Source organism: Eucalyptus grandis, chromosome 1, assembly GCF_016545825.1.
Source record: "Eucalyptus grandis isolate ANBG69807.140 chromosome 1, ASM1654582v1, whole genome shotgun sequence".
Lineage (NCBI taxonomy): Eukaryota > Viridiplantae > Streptophyta > Magnoliopsida > Myrtales > Myrtaceae > Eucalyptus > Eucalyptus grandis.
The window spans coordinates 44,984,863-44,997,555 of record NC_052612.1 but is presented as its reverse complement, the minus strand read 5'-3'; the positions used below and the strand labels follow the sequence as shown (position 1 = coordinate 44,997,555).

At 39.2% G+C, this 12,693-nt stretch overlaps 2 protein-coding genes across 2 annotated transcripts; one reads left to right on the top strand and one right to left on the bottom strand.

Moving 5' to 3' along the window:
• The first annotated feature begins 1,960 nt into the window (after positions 1 to 1,960).
• Positions 1,961 to 8,625, top strand: LOC104445330 (DNA-binding protein SMUBP-2). The gene is given in 17 exon segments (XM_010059188.3): positions 1,961 to 2,131; positions 2,278 to 2,382; positions 2,735 to 2,803; positions 3,202 to 3,291; positions 3,401 to 3,452; positions 3,455 to 3,483; positions 3,796 to 3,893; positions 3,895 to 3,958; positions 4,528 to 4,715; positions 5,172 to 5,244; positions 5,584 to 5,637; positions 5,977 to 6,234; positions 6,814 to 7,020; positions 7,127 to 7,230; positions 7,606 to 7,750; positions 7,925 to 8,059; positions 8,175 to 8,625. Coding segments are annotated over 17 exon segments (1,944 nt in total). The 5' UTR covers positions 1,961 to 2,035; the 3' UTR covers positions 8,352 to 8,625.
• A 267-nt stretch (positions 8,626 to 8,892) lies between these two features.
• Positions 8,893 to 9,874, bottom strand: LOC104445321 (dehydration-responsive element-binding protein 2F). The gene is given in 4 exon segments (XM_010059177.3): positions 8,893 to 9,286; positions 9,289 to 9,410; positions 9,413 to 9,730; positions 9,733 to 9,874. Coding segments are annotated over 4 exon segments (864 nt in total). The 3' UTR covers positions 8,893 to 9,004.
• Positions 9,875 to 12,693: the final 2,819 nt, after the last annotated feature.

Here is a 12,693-nt window from a genome sequence, read left to right as displayed (position 1 = left end):
TGTGTTTCCTGTGATTTACTCCGAAATATATTTTTCAAGCGTGACATTGCATTACAAAAATCCAGCGGACGATCCTACCGTTGTTGCCGTCTTTGGATAAAAAGAGTAGTTATTCATTTGTCCGAGAAGATATGCTGATTGAGCATTCTATAGAAAGATGCAATCGGGGGACAATATGCCTAGATCATGTAAAACCAGGGAAACTCCGTAACAATTTGCTCTATTTCGAGGGTGACAATGATTGGTATTATATAAACAACATAAGCCAACCAAATGGTGTAAACAAATTGCGATTCACCAGGCCCATCTTCGATTTTAAATCATGAGATCATAACTTCCCGAACTGTATCCACCTTTCATCTCGACCAAGTCTCCGAAAGGCGCTCTCTACTCTCATGATAGCATCTTCATCTGGTCTCCCATCCAACTCATCCATGTCCGCAAGGAACTCAGGCATTCCACAAAAAGAATCTAAGTATCAACGCACAAATTACGATGGAGCTACGTGAAATCTTTCAGTGAAAGAAAGAAATCAGAGAAGCCAAGAACCTGTGAAATGTAATCACATAAAGCTGTTTCATGCAACTTAAGGAACGAAAGCCAATTCCGCAAGTAGGAAAGCCTACTACACACCTCCCATCATTTTATCTTGCATTTCACCGTGATGTTACAAAGAGATCATCCTGGAGATGATTTTACTACAGTTTTCTCAGGAGGTTTCATTTTCTGATTCAATAATTCTTAGGAAAGTAAAGAGAATATATCTAAAAGATGGCAGGGGGCCATGAGGTTAGTTAAGAATATCATGGACAGAGTTTATCTATCTAAGACGAGTTTCCTCAGAAAAAAGATCAAAATAATAATAAATATTGTGGATGTGTCTTTAGTATTTTCAATTAAACTAGGGGTAAGGTACTTTCATTTAATTACTTAGCAGTTAGCACCAATATCGCACTCGAGTTTTCCCCGCCAAAACTCTTGGGTACATTTGGTCTAACTAGGATAGGACTGGATAGGATAGGATATGAAATTCTTAAATTTTTCTATATCTTATCTATCTACTGTTTAATAAATTACAATATTAAAGTCGGATATATTTACATCATATCATTTATATATTTTTAATATAAATAGCATATGAACCTAAAATACACGGCATATTTTTTAATATGAAGCTAAAAGTTCATAAACGGATATGGTGAAAATCTCTAATGATATCATTCCTTAATTTATTTTTATTTTATAAACGGCATATTTTATCCTCTTTTTTTAAATCATTTTCTTTATTATTTCTTTTTAACCCTTTCATCATTCTTTAATAAAATTTTATCAAATAGTAAAGCGTACTAACATACCTAAAATACAAAAATACCTAAAATATATAATGTATAAATATATAATTTATAGATTTAATGTTTATTGTAAGATAGAATTAAAGTTGAATATATAAATTAAAAAATATTAAATTAAAAAAATAAAACTTAATATTTAAATATTTAATTTCTTAAATTAGAATTCAAATATTATTTATATTAAAATATAATTTTAATTTTGTTAATTTAATAAGTCTGTTATTCGAAAAAATAACTTTCCTATTATGGATATTAGAAACCTATCCACATTTATCCCACATCTCTCATGGGTTAATTTTGTTCTGTTTGTATCATTCTTATATCCGACTTTATCCTATCATGAGCAAGTACCAAACGTAGGATAGGATAAATCATATCTTATCCATAATTTTATCCTGATTACCTAATGCGGCCTTGTATGTTTCAAGGGACCCTTCGGCCTCAACAAATCGAATTAGGACTGGAGGGACTCGATTAGAAAAGTTTTGTGAGTTGAAGAACATAGACAAATAAATAAAAAGTCCAAGGACTTAAGTGGGAAAAAGCGCTAGTTCGGGGACCAAAGGTGAGATTTTCAAAACATAGAAGAAACAAAGCGTCATCGGACGAGCGCAGTCGAGCACAAGACGAAGAAGAAGAACAGCCCTGCGAGAAGCAATCGGCGAAACGAGGAAGAAGCGCAAATGGAGGGAGGGAAGACGAGGAAGAAAGCAGCTCCCGCGTCCGTTTCGCTCGAGCAGTTCGTCTCCACCATGTCCCCCTTGATCGATTTGGAGAAGGTCGCTTCCCTCTCTGGCGACGCTCGGTTCGCTGCTGCTTTTTTTTTTTTTTTTTGCGAAAATGAAATCTTTACTCGCGCTCGCGTTCGTTCCCGAGTCCGACGAGCGATCGCTCGAGCTCACGGTTACTGTGATCCTGATCGCAGGAAGCGGAGATATCGGCCTCGATCAGTTCGGGAGCCGCCAGGAGCTTGGACGCTGCTCAGAGGAAAGGCTCCGTGATGCTCAACTTGAAGTGCGTCGATGCTCAGGTCCTCTTGCTTCTTTTTCCCCTTTTCGATGTTCGTATTTTGATTTGATCGGAATCGATGGAAATTATCCGCATTTGATCGCCTGTAGTATCCTAGAGTCTGTTCGGTATGGCCGTCGCTATGCGGTAACCGAGCCGTGTCGTAGCTGCATTGTCGTGCGTTGCTTGTAGCAACGTGCGTTTTAAAGCTGCGGCGAGGTGCGGGCGCGGTAAAGTGTTTAGACTAGCACCTCCTTGTTAGTTTTCTATACTTTCAGGAATTGTTCTGGTCGAATGCATACTAAGTGAATAGTGTAGCGATTACGTTTTTCTGGAGTACGGGCACGGCGTGATTCGATTCATTTCTTCAATAGACAGGTTTGATGGGGAAAACGCTCCTTGAATTACAATCCACGAAGGGGGATGTCCTTCCTGCTCACAAGGTGAGCCTTCTGGGATATAACTTATTTTTTGTTTATCTTCATTTACCTGTGTATTCATATGCATATTTCTTTGGCTATTCCATATCAAAGAGCATCATCCTCTTCAATCTGAGCTAATTCTATATGAATAGTTCATGTTCATGCAGAACGACATTACTCCTCTCGGGTTTCTTTTCATCTGTGGATAAGAGATTCCTTTTCATTGCACATTCTAGATTACTCCATGAACTCATCATTGACAGCAGTACAAATGCTTTTGGATGGAAGTTTCAGATGTTGGGACAATTCTTATTTATGCACATATAAATTTCTGTTTGGCATGAATCCGCTTGTCTTCATTGTCCTTGTTTTCGATTTTTTTTTCCCTTAACTTGCTATTTACTTTTCACTTGTTGCAGTTTGGCACTCATGATGTGGTCATTCTAAAACCTAACAAGGCCGATTTAGGATCTCCTTCTCTTGGGCAAGGTGTAGTTTACCGCCTGAAGGTAATTTTAGCCTGGACCAGATTGCCATGTTAGTAAATGTTTTGTCTTAGAAGGTCCACAAGAGTCTGACCTTACTTTAGTTCTGTGAACTGCCGGGTACATATTTCAGGATTCATCAATTACTGTGGCCTTTGATGATGTACCGGAAGAGGGTTTGAATAGCCCCTGCGGCTGGAGAAGGTTGCAAATGAGGTATGGTGAAAGTGCTGATTTTTCTATTAGAGATCATTTCTAGTAGTCTTACTTTTAATTGTTGCATTCAAGATTTCCTTTTCTGACTTATTTACCTTCTAGACGTGTAAATTGCTTAGGATGATTAGTTCCTTAACTTGTAGTCTTCGAGGACAATTCATGATTGATGTGCTGCTAAATTAATTTGTAGGAGAGCAAACACAGTAGACTAGGAGTTTGATCCTGTTATCAGCATTCTGATTCAACATATCATTTCTTTAGTATCAGATCAATACCCACTATCAATTGATGCTATTTACGACTTCCACACAGGTGACTTACCGAAGGTTGAAGGATGTTTTGATACAACTAAGTAAAGGTGTACAGAAGGGGCCAGCTGCTGATTTAGTTCCTGTTCTCTTTGGAGAAAGACCCCTGCATTTTCAAAGAAAGATACCACAGTCCGCCCTTTAACACCGACCTCGATCATTCTCAGGTATGTTCCATTAGCACCCAAGGAAAATTAGTTGTATTTGCTTCAGCATCAATTTTCATTGGATTGGTTGATTAGCTGTGTATTAAAGTCAATTTACTTGACTTACCACCAGGAAGACACATCAAGATACTGTTATCCTCAATATGATTGCTGTGTCGTCTCATGTCCACTTTTGAGCATCCTCCATTGAGTTTGTTGTAGTTTTGTGCACCTGAGGTTGCATTTTTCTAAAGAGCTATAATTTAATTCCAAAGAGGAACAACATATGAGAGCTTATATAAATCTCTCATGGCATGATTTTTTAACTTGAAACAATGTTATATTCTACTTGTCTGATCTGACTAAAGAAGTTCCAATGGGCACATGAATTCTTTTTTGGGTGGTCTTAGAGGGCAGTTGAAAACATTGCTTTGCTTTTATAACCTTTACTGCATAATTTTTTTAAAGTTCATTTTGGGGCAATTTTCTTCTGTGTGGGAAGCTATATTGTTGATGTTATGCATTTATTGTCAATCTTCATTATGCTTCATGTTTCTAGACTAAAAATTGTCACCATTTTTTCTCCCAAGAAAGATGCCGTATCCAAGGCTTTGTCAGCAAAGAATGTATTCTTGCTGCATGGTCCTCCTGGAACTGGGAAGACCACAACAGTGGTAGAAATTATCTTACAGGAAGTAAAGCGTGGATCAAAAATCCTTGCATGTGCAGCTTCAAATATTGCCGTGGATAACATCGTTGAGCGACTAGCTTCTCACAGGTATTTGAATTCTTGATCTTAACTATCTCTCTCTCTCGTGTAAAGTCTGAGATTTGGTTTTAAAGATCCATTAAGCAAGCATTTTCTGTTTTAACTAGATGGCAGACTTTGGTAGACACAACGTAGGGATACTTTGATTTTTCTTTCTGCTCTATCTAGAGGTTCGATTTTATTCTTCAGCTTCTCTAATATTTGGGCATCCTAAGAATTCAAGCCATCATAGATCAGCCCTGTTGGCTAATATTTGTGATGAGTGTTTATGTTTTCTGTATGTTCTAGAAGTGATAAATTTGTCAGTCAATTGATGGAAGATCATCTATTGTGTTTTCTTAATTTTTTATACTTTAGACCCTTTGAGTGACAGGAATTTGAGTTCTTCACTTCTGAGACTTCTATTACCCAAGCTAAAGTTTTTCCTTCCATTTATTTCTGAAAATTTTGCTTTTGTAACACCAGAGTGAAGCTGGTGAGGTTGGGACATCCTGCACGGTTGCTGCCTCAAGTATTGGATAGTGCACTTGATGCACAGGTGTGTAAGTTGTTTTCCACTACTGGCTTCACTGGACATGACAGGCAGTTCATTTGTATGCCAATAGAGAATCTTAAGATGATCTGGAGCTTCAACTACAGGCTAAACTATACTCTATCCTTGGAAATTAATTTAGTTCTTGTTCTTGAGGCTGATAGCAATCTCCTAACATTTGTAGTGTTCTACACACTCAAATCATACTATGTCCTTGGTTGTAGATCCTTTATTCTTCATTTGCCTCCATTTAATTTTTCTTTAGTGAACTACAGCTGGTGCAGCAGAATTAATACATTACACCAGCTCAGTCTCATTTTGTTATGGCTACTTGCTTGGTGTTAGGTCCTTCGAGCAGATAATAGCTCGCTTGCAAACGACATTCGGAAGGAAATGAAGGTATGAACAAATTCAGATGGAAGTTCCATTTGTGCTGTTGCTTGAAGATTATGCACTTACTATTAGCTTCATGTAAATGGTGTTATGAGAGAGTGAGCATTTGGGAATCTGAAAAACGAATGGGCAACTGGAGGGTCAGTGGGAGGAAAATCTTTTATGATTCATTTTAGCTTTTGAGTTGTTTAGGTTTGAGGCCTTAACCAATTGGAAAATTGGACCTGACTGAATTGATGCTAAAATTCTTTGTCCTGGTTCAGTCTGGATTTTTTGTTCTTCTTACTTTCCTACCTCGCAGTCAAACTTGTGTGTTTATGTACTTTTTTTGGGGCATTCATTTAGGCATTGAATGGGAAGCTGCTGAAAACCAAAGAGAAGGGCACCAGGAGGGACATTCAGAGGGAGCTTAGGGCTCTTTCAAAAGAAGAACGCAAGAGGCAGCAGCTTGCTGTGACAGATGTTATTAAGAATGCAGATGTGGTATTGTCGACATTGACTGGTGCATTTTCTCGAAAGTTGGAAAGTACATCATTTGATTTAGTGATCATTGATGAAGCAGCTCAAGCGCTTGAGATAGCATGCTGGATGGCTATACTGAAGGCAAGTGATTGGAATGATGCATATTATTGTTAACTTGAGTAGAAATACCTGTGTTATTATTGGACAGAGCACATTATTTTCTTTTCTTTTGCAGTCAAACACAATTTTCTTATCCTTGTTCTGGGGAGAAATAAGTTGCTTGTGTGCATATCTATAGATAAATCATATTAAACACTGGTTCATGAATGAAATTTTCAACGAGAATGCAAATTCTGAGAAAGTGTTTGATTGTGTTATTCATTTTCTGCTGAAGAGTGAAAAAATTAAAAATCTGTTTTCACTTGGTAAGCCAAAAATCCAAAAGCACTTCTCTTAATTTCCAGGAAAGCAATTTCACGTCACATAGTGCAGTTTCATCACCTTTTTCATTTTCAAGTGGAATTAGAAGAGAAAATCACGAACATGCTCTCAAACTAAGATCTTATAGTCTCATGGTGAGCGAATGGTTTTCCTTTTCCAAACTAACAGCAATCTCAGGCAGCAAGGATGGGAGACAATGTAAAAAGAGGACAGCTGAATCTGAAGAGCTAGTAATGCCGGCTCTCATGCACTATTATAAGATCTGTGTTGTTGTGTCAGGGTTCTAGATGTATACTTGTTGGAGACCATCTTCAGCTTCCACCAACCGTCCAAAGTGTTGAGGCTGAGAAGAAAGGTTTGGGAAGAACACTTTTTGAACGCCTGACAACTTTATATGGAGATGAAGTCACATCCATGCTTACTGTTCAGTACCGCATGCATGAGCTCATCATGAATTGGTCTTCGAAGGAGCTCTACAACAGTAAGGTGCTTATTCAATTATAAGAGAAGATTTGTGAAAGAGGACTCCATTTCATCAAATGAACAATATTATTTATGTTGTTGATTATGATTTCTTGAATATCTGTGACAGATCGAAGCTCATTCCAGCATTGCTGCTCATAGGCTTTTTGATCTTGAGGATGTAAAGTCATCAAATTCAACTGAACCAACCCTTCTTCTCATCGACATAGCTGGGTATGTAGGTCATTATATGCTTACTTATATGTTTTCTCCATAGGTCAAACCACGTTTGGCATTTCCCTACTGCAAATTCAAAATCACAATATCATATCAATTGTCTGTGGTATCAGGCAATCTGTTTATTTACGATCTCATTGTTTGTAGATTAATAGATATATACCAAAATATATATATATATGTAATAATGCAAATGACAGTTAGTGAAGTATCATAGTATTACCAAATATGAACAAGTAGCTGCAAAGGTACAAACTTCACCACAACTGAAGCTGTTTCAGTATGATAACTAATTATTCATTTCATGGCGTCACTTGTGCTGAGTAACATTGTCCATTCTGAAAACTTCAGTCAGCTTTTGTGGATTTCTAGGTGTGACATGGAAGAAAAGAAGGATGAAGAGGAAAGCACTTTGAACGAGGGTGAAGCTGAGGTTGCGATTGCTCATGCAAAAAGACTCGTCTCCTCTGGAGTCCGTGCTTCTGATATTGGAATCATAACACCTTATGCTGCACAGGTACCTTCTCTTTGCCAAACATACCTTGACATTTGATTTGGATTGAAGTTGAAGATTGCAGATTGTTTAGGATGTTTCTTTATCCAAACCAGAACTACTGAATAATGTGATTGCATGCAAGTCATATTTGATTAATACAGAGTAGTCTCACTATGCCTCTCATTGTTCCCGAAGGTGGTTTTATTGAAGATGCTGAGAGGCAATGAAAACAAACTCAAGGATATGGAAATCTCAACGGTGGATGGTTTTCAAGGTCGGGAGAAGGAAGCGATCATCATTTCAATGGTTCGTTCAAATTCAAAGAAAGAGGTACTTATTTTTCAAAATCCATTAGTCTGTTTCTTTGTTCCCACGTCATTTTACTTCAGGTATGGGACCAATATGGAGTAATATGTTTTCACCTTCCTTTCTGTTTTCATTGCAGGTGGGTTTCCTGAGTGACCGCAGGCGAATGAATGTGGCTGTTACACGGGCAAGAAGACAGTGTTGTCTCATCTGTGATACCGAAACCGTGAGTAGTGATGGATTCTTAAAGAGACTAATTGAGTACTTTGAGGAGCATGGCGAGTATCAAAGTGCCTCAGAGTATTGCAACGAATAAGCAAACCGTCTGGTTAGGTGAAGCCTTTGTTATTGCTTTCCTTTGGGGTACTTGTCATACAGGTTTCGGACTAATTGTTAGGGCCTTGAATTTCAACACCCAAAAGAAAGAATGTTATATGAATTGAGTCAACCAGGTAATCTGAAGGTTGCTTCACCAAGCCTGAGCAGCCTATCTTGATTTAATGACGGTTATGTCTAACGCTGCATATTGAGATATTGATGGGAATTGCTTTAGATTATAAAGAAAATCTATGATGGTTCATTTCTAATTAGCGAGCTATCTCTTTTATTGGTCTTAGCATTTTGATTCTTTTTGGCTCTGGACAACCAAACGCAGCTTCTGTAGTTCTCACCCAAGAGACAGTATAATGCTATAGAACCTTTATGACTGAATCATATAACGAGCTTTTGTTCGGCTTTTCTGTTAATTTATTAGGTTTGAAGACTGAATCATATAATGCAAGGTAAAAATAAATGCTGAAAATTGTGGGATCAACATTCTACACTGCCAGTATTCCGATCGATCATAAGACTAGGAGTCTCTTTATCTCTCTCTCTCTCTCTCTCTCTCTCTCTCTCATATTGAACTCTGTAAACTAGTTTTGAACTATATGAAAACTATTCTCCCAGTGTCACTGTCAGATGTTTCTCTCAGAAATTCCAGATGGTGGAAGGCAAAGCAAACTCTTCACTAATATCATAAACCTGGCAAGTGTTGCCTTCTGCATAAATCTGTTGATCCGCATAACCATGCATCTCCATCAAACTATCCCAATTGATACCCTTTTCATCAAAAGCCACTATTTGTTCATAATCCTTGAACATACCTTCCTCGGTTCCATTAACATCTACAACTTCTTTGGACTGGTTATCTTCCTTCAGGACTCCCAACTGCTCAAGGAACTCATTTAGATCAATTTGAGGCTTCTCTCGCGATGCCCTGTAGCGGGCGCCTTCTCTGACAAAATTTCAACCTCCTTCTCCTTCAACTTACCAACTTCCAAATCGGTTCTCCTCCTAGTGTCGATTCTCGAGTCTGAGGAAGATGAAGAAGGGAAGCTGCGCCACCGAAGCCTCCATTCTTCCTGAGCTCTTCCAGCCTCTGGTGGATGACATGGACATTGGGCTGAGCACTCAGGTTGAGCAGGCCGCATGAAGGGAACATGGAGATGAAGTTCTTGGATGGGAACCATTTGAACTTGTGATGCAGAGGCCTGTTCGATGAGAAAACGGAGGAGTCGGGTGGCGGTTGATGGCAGAGGTGGGGTAGGTTGAGATAAGCATCGGGCCCGTACAATTTCCGGGCGGCTTCGTCGTAAGCCATGGCCGCCTCTTCAGCAGTGGCGAAAGAGCCCAACCAGAGCCGGGTCCTCTTCTTGGTTCTCTTATTTCCGCGACCCACTTGCCCCACGTCCTCTGACGCACGCCCCTATACGAGCACGAGGCATTTAGAGGGCCACCTTTGCCTCTCGCCGGGCCTTTTTTCCATGGCTTCATCGGAGATTTTCTTGAGCTGTCCATCTCTATGTTTCTGTAAGCGGAGCGTGAGCTCCAAGTGAAGTGAAGTGAAGTGAGGAGAGCGAGTGAGAGTGCAAGAATTCTGTGGTGAAAGGGCGCGGGATATGTAGAGATTTGGGGGGTTGGGGTTTTGGGTTTTAAATGAAGTCACGTTTCGGAAGAAAAGTTCTTTCAAAACCCATGAGGCTGTGTGACCGTTACCGAGAGATCATGTTTGCTCCTATTATTTTCAAACCCATGTTCTTTTCCCCTTTTTTTCCCTTTTTATTTGCTTGGATTAAATCTTCTTTTTTGTGTTGTTTTGACCCTTCATCTCTAGTAATTGGTTTTCTAAGATTAAATCTTCCTTTTGGGGGAATGAGTGTTTGTGCATGATGATCTCGTTAATCGAATAAGAATGTGCAGATTTGTACACAAATTAGGATCGCACGCATACGTTCACGCTTCATCAAATACATCACGCCAAAAATCGGGATCTCATTTGGTCTCTTGATATTCGCTTAGCCGGGGTTTGGTAAAATGGAAATATGCAATATTTACTGGCTTGTGATGTGAGTATAGGAAGGAAGGACTGCAACATTTATCCAAGTGTATAGATATCAACTTTCATATATAGGGCTGAGGATTAGCCTCGAGGGTATTACGCATGGAGACCGTAAGAGGCTCACATAGATAAACATTATCATAGCTCCTGATGAAGATTCGCAAAATCATATTTTGATGATTCTGTAATAAAACCAGGAAACGACAATTTATCACCTTTTTGTGGAAGATGATGTTCGCACTTTTAAGGCTTATAAAACCAAAATGATCCTCTCAGCTCATATCATCATGTGAACATGTTCGATCTCACTGCCCTCTTCCAACTGCTATAGCTCCAGGTGGTGATCCATAATGGCTTCGTGCTCGACGAGAAGATATACTCCAAGCTTTTGGTCGTCCAGATGGGAGCCACAAGTCAACCGAAAGCACGAGCGAAGTCAGAGACATGAATCAGCTACGTTTGAGGAAGGGACAAGATAAAGCTCCCAAGTGGAGTCATAGTGTATATCTGCTTTCTTACATTTGTACTGTGACCCTTCATGAATATCATCCTCTCATCTTTAATGTGAACGGCTAGCTGGCCAAAGTCAAATTAGCCTTCCTCTCCCTTTTTCGGCATCTCACAATCGTAGAGGAGAGAGAGAGAACATATACATATAGGCTCATTCTAATAGGTCAAGTTATTTACAGCCCGACATAAAATAATTCGACTCTTAAGCTCTACTTAAAAAGCCATCATTTGATACGTTTCTGAATAGATAATTGATTCTATTACTACCGCGTCGTTGACGTGACGGGCTATATGAAGTTATCATAATATACGATACAATGGTGGTAATCATGCATACAGACATCATAATAGTTCACGGTCTAGTGCCCAACAATGCTCACCGAACATGGTCTCATTCGAATGAGTCTTGCACAATAGTTTGGTGAGACTACCTACTCGTACAAAATGATTGATTTTTGAGTCGAGAGATACGAGGATGACAGTAAGAATAAAGTGGAGACACTGCCGTGCTTTGGATTCCACAGGAAGGGGTGTGATTCGATCAAACATAGATATGGATCGAAGAGCAGCGAGTCCATTATGTCATACGTGAAAGCAAAGAGAGTACACATGCATGAATTTCAAGAATGAGGAAGGGAGCTGCTCATCACCTCACCACATTTTCCACTTTCACGAGCTCTCTCTCTCTCTCTCACATGCCTATACGTCCCTCCTGATACCCGAGGCTTCACCTTTATCCCATGCCTCTCTCTCTCTCTCTCTCTCTCTCTCTCTCTCTCTCTGGTAGAAGCAGTGATGAATCACTCTCAGTCACTCATTGGAGCTTATTGCCGCTTTCAGAGAATGAAATTCACGGGGTTCCTTGAACAATGGTGCAACGAAAGAAAGATGCTCCACGAGGTTTTGATCCAATGAGATCCGCAGCAATCGGGAACAATTTAGACACCTTGGAATGCGGTATGAATTTCCAACCGAAGGAAAAAATATACCGCAGAAAACAATGCTGAAGGAACTATCCCTTTTGAATTTTATGCGGACTTCAAACTAACCCAAACATTATTGTTTCTCATAAAATTAGTAATTGCGACTAACAAGGCAGTTCTATTAAACGGATGGGCTAGATCGGGTCGAAAATGTCGGATCTAAATTAACTCTTTTCCACACAATGCGAATTTAGTGACTCATACACGACTATATATCACTAAAATATGCATACGCAAATCGAGGTGAAAGTAGAAAGTGAACGAGCAAACGTGAGATCAAGTGGGGGCGAGAGAGAGTCATAGAGAGAAGTCAAGTCTAATTATACTATGAACCCATTTAACAATTACATTATTTTGAGTTTTATCATTCTAAACCCATTTATGACTTATTTATTGTTTATAACAAACTTATATAACAACTTAATCCATCAATTATAGGTTAATAATTGGGTCTATGACCCATTTTGACAAGTCTAACAATTGCAACGGGCAATGCTTAGGCTAGCCAGCGCACAACCCATGAAGGCCTAGTATCATTATGCCATGACAATGATGGCCTAGGCCAGGGCACGTTATGCCCAAGCCTGGTTTTTCAATTTTTAATACTCTTTAATTATAATGAAAAATCAATTAATATAAACAATTGGCACATTATATTTAGATATGACCGATCGGTCACTATTATATTATATATATACAAAAAAAAAAAGAGTTGGGCTTGTGGCAGTCCAAGCCCAAGCCGGCCAAAGCCCGAGCATTGGCATGGCACGGCCCAGTGACCATTG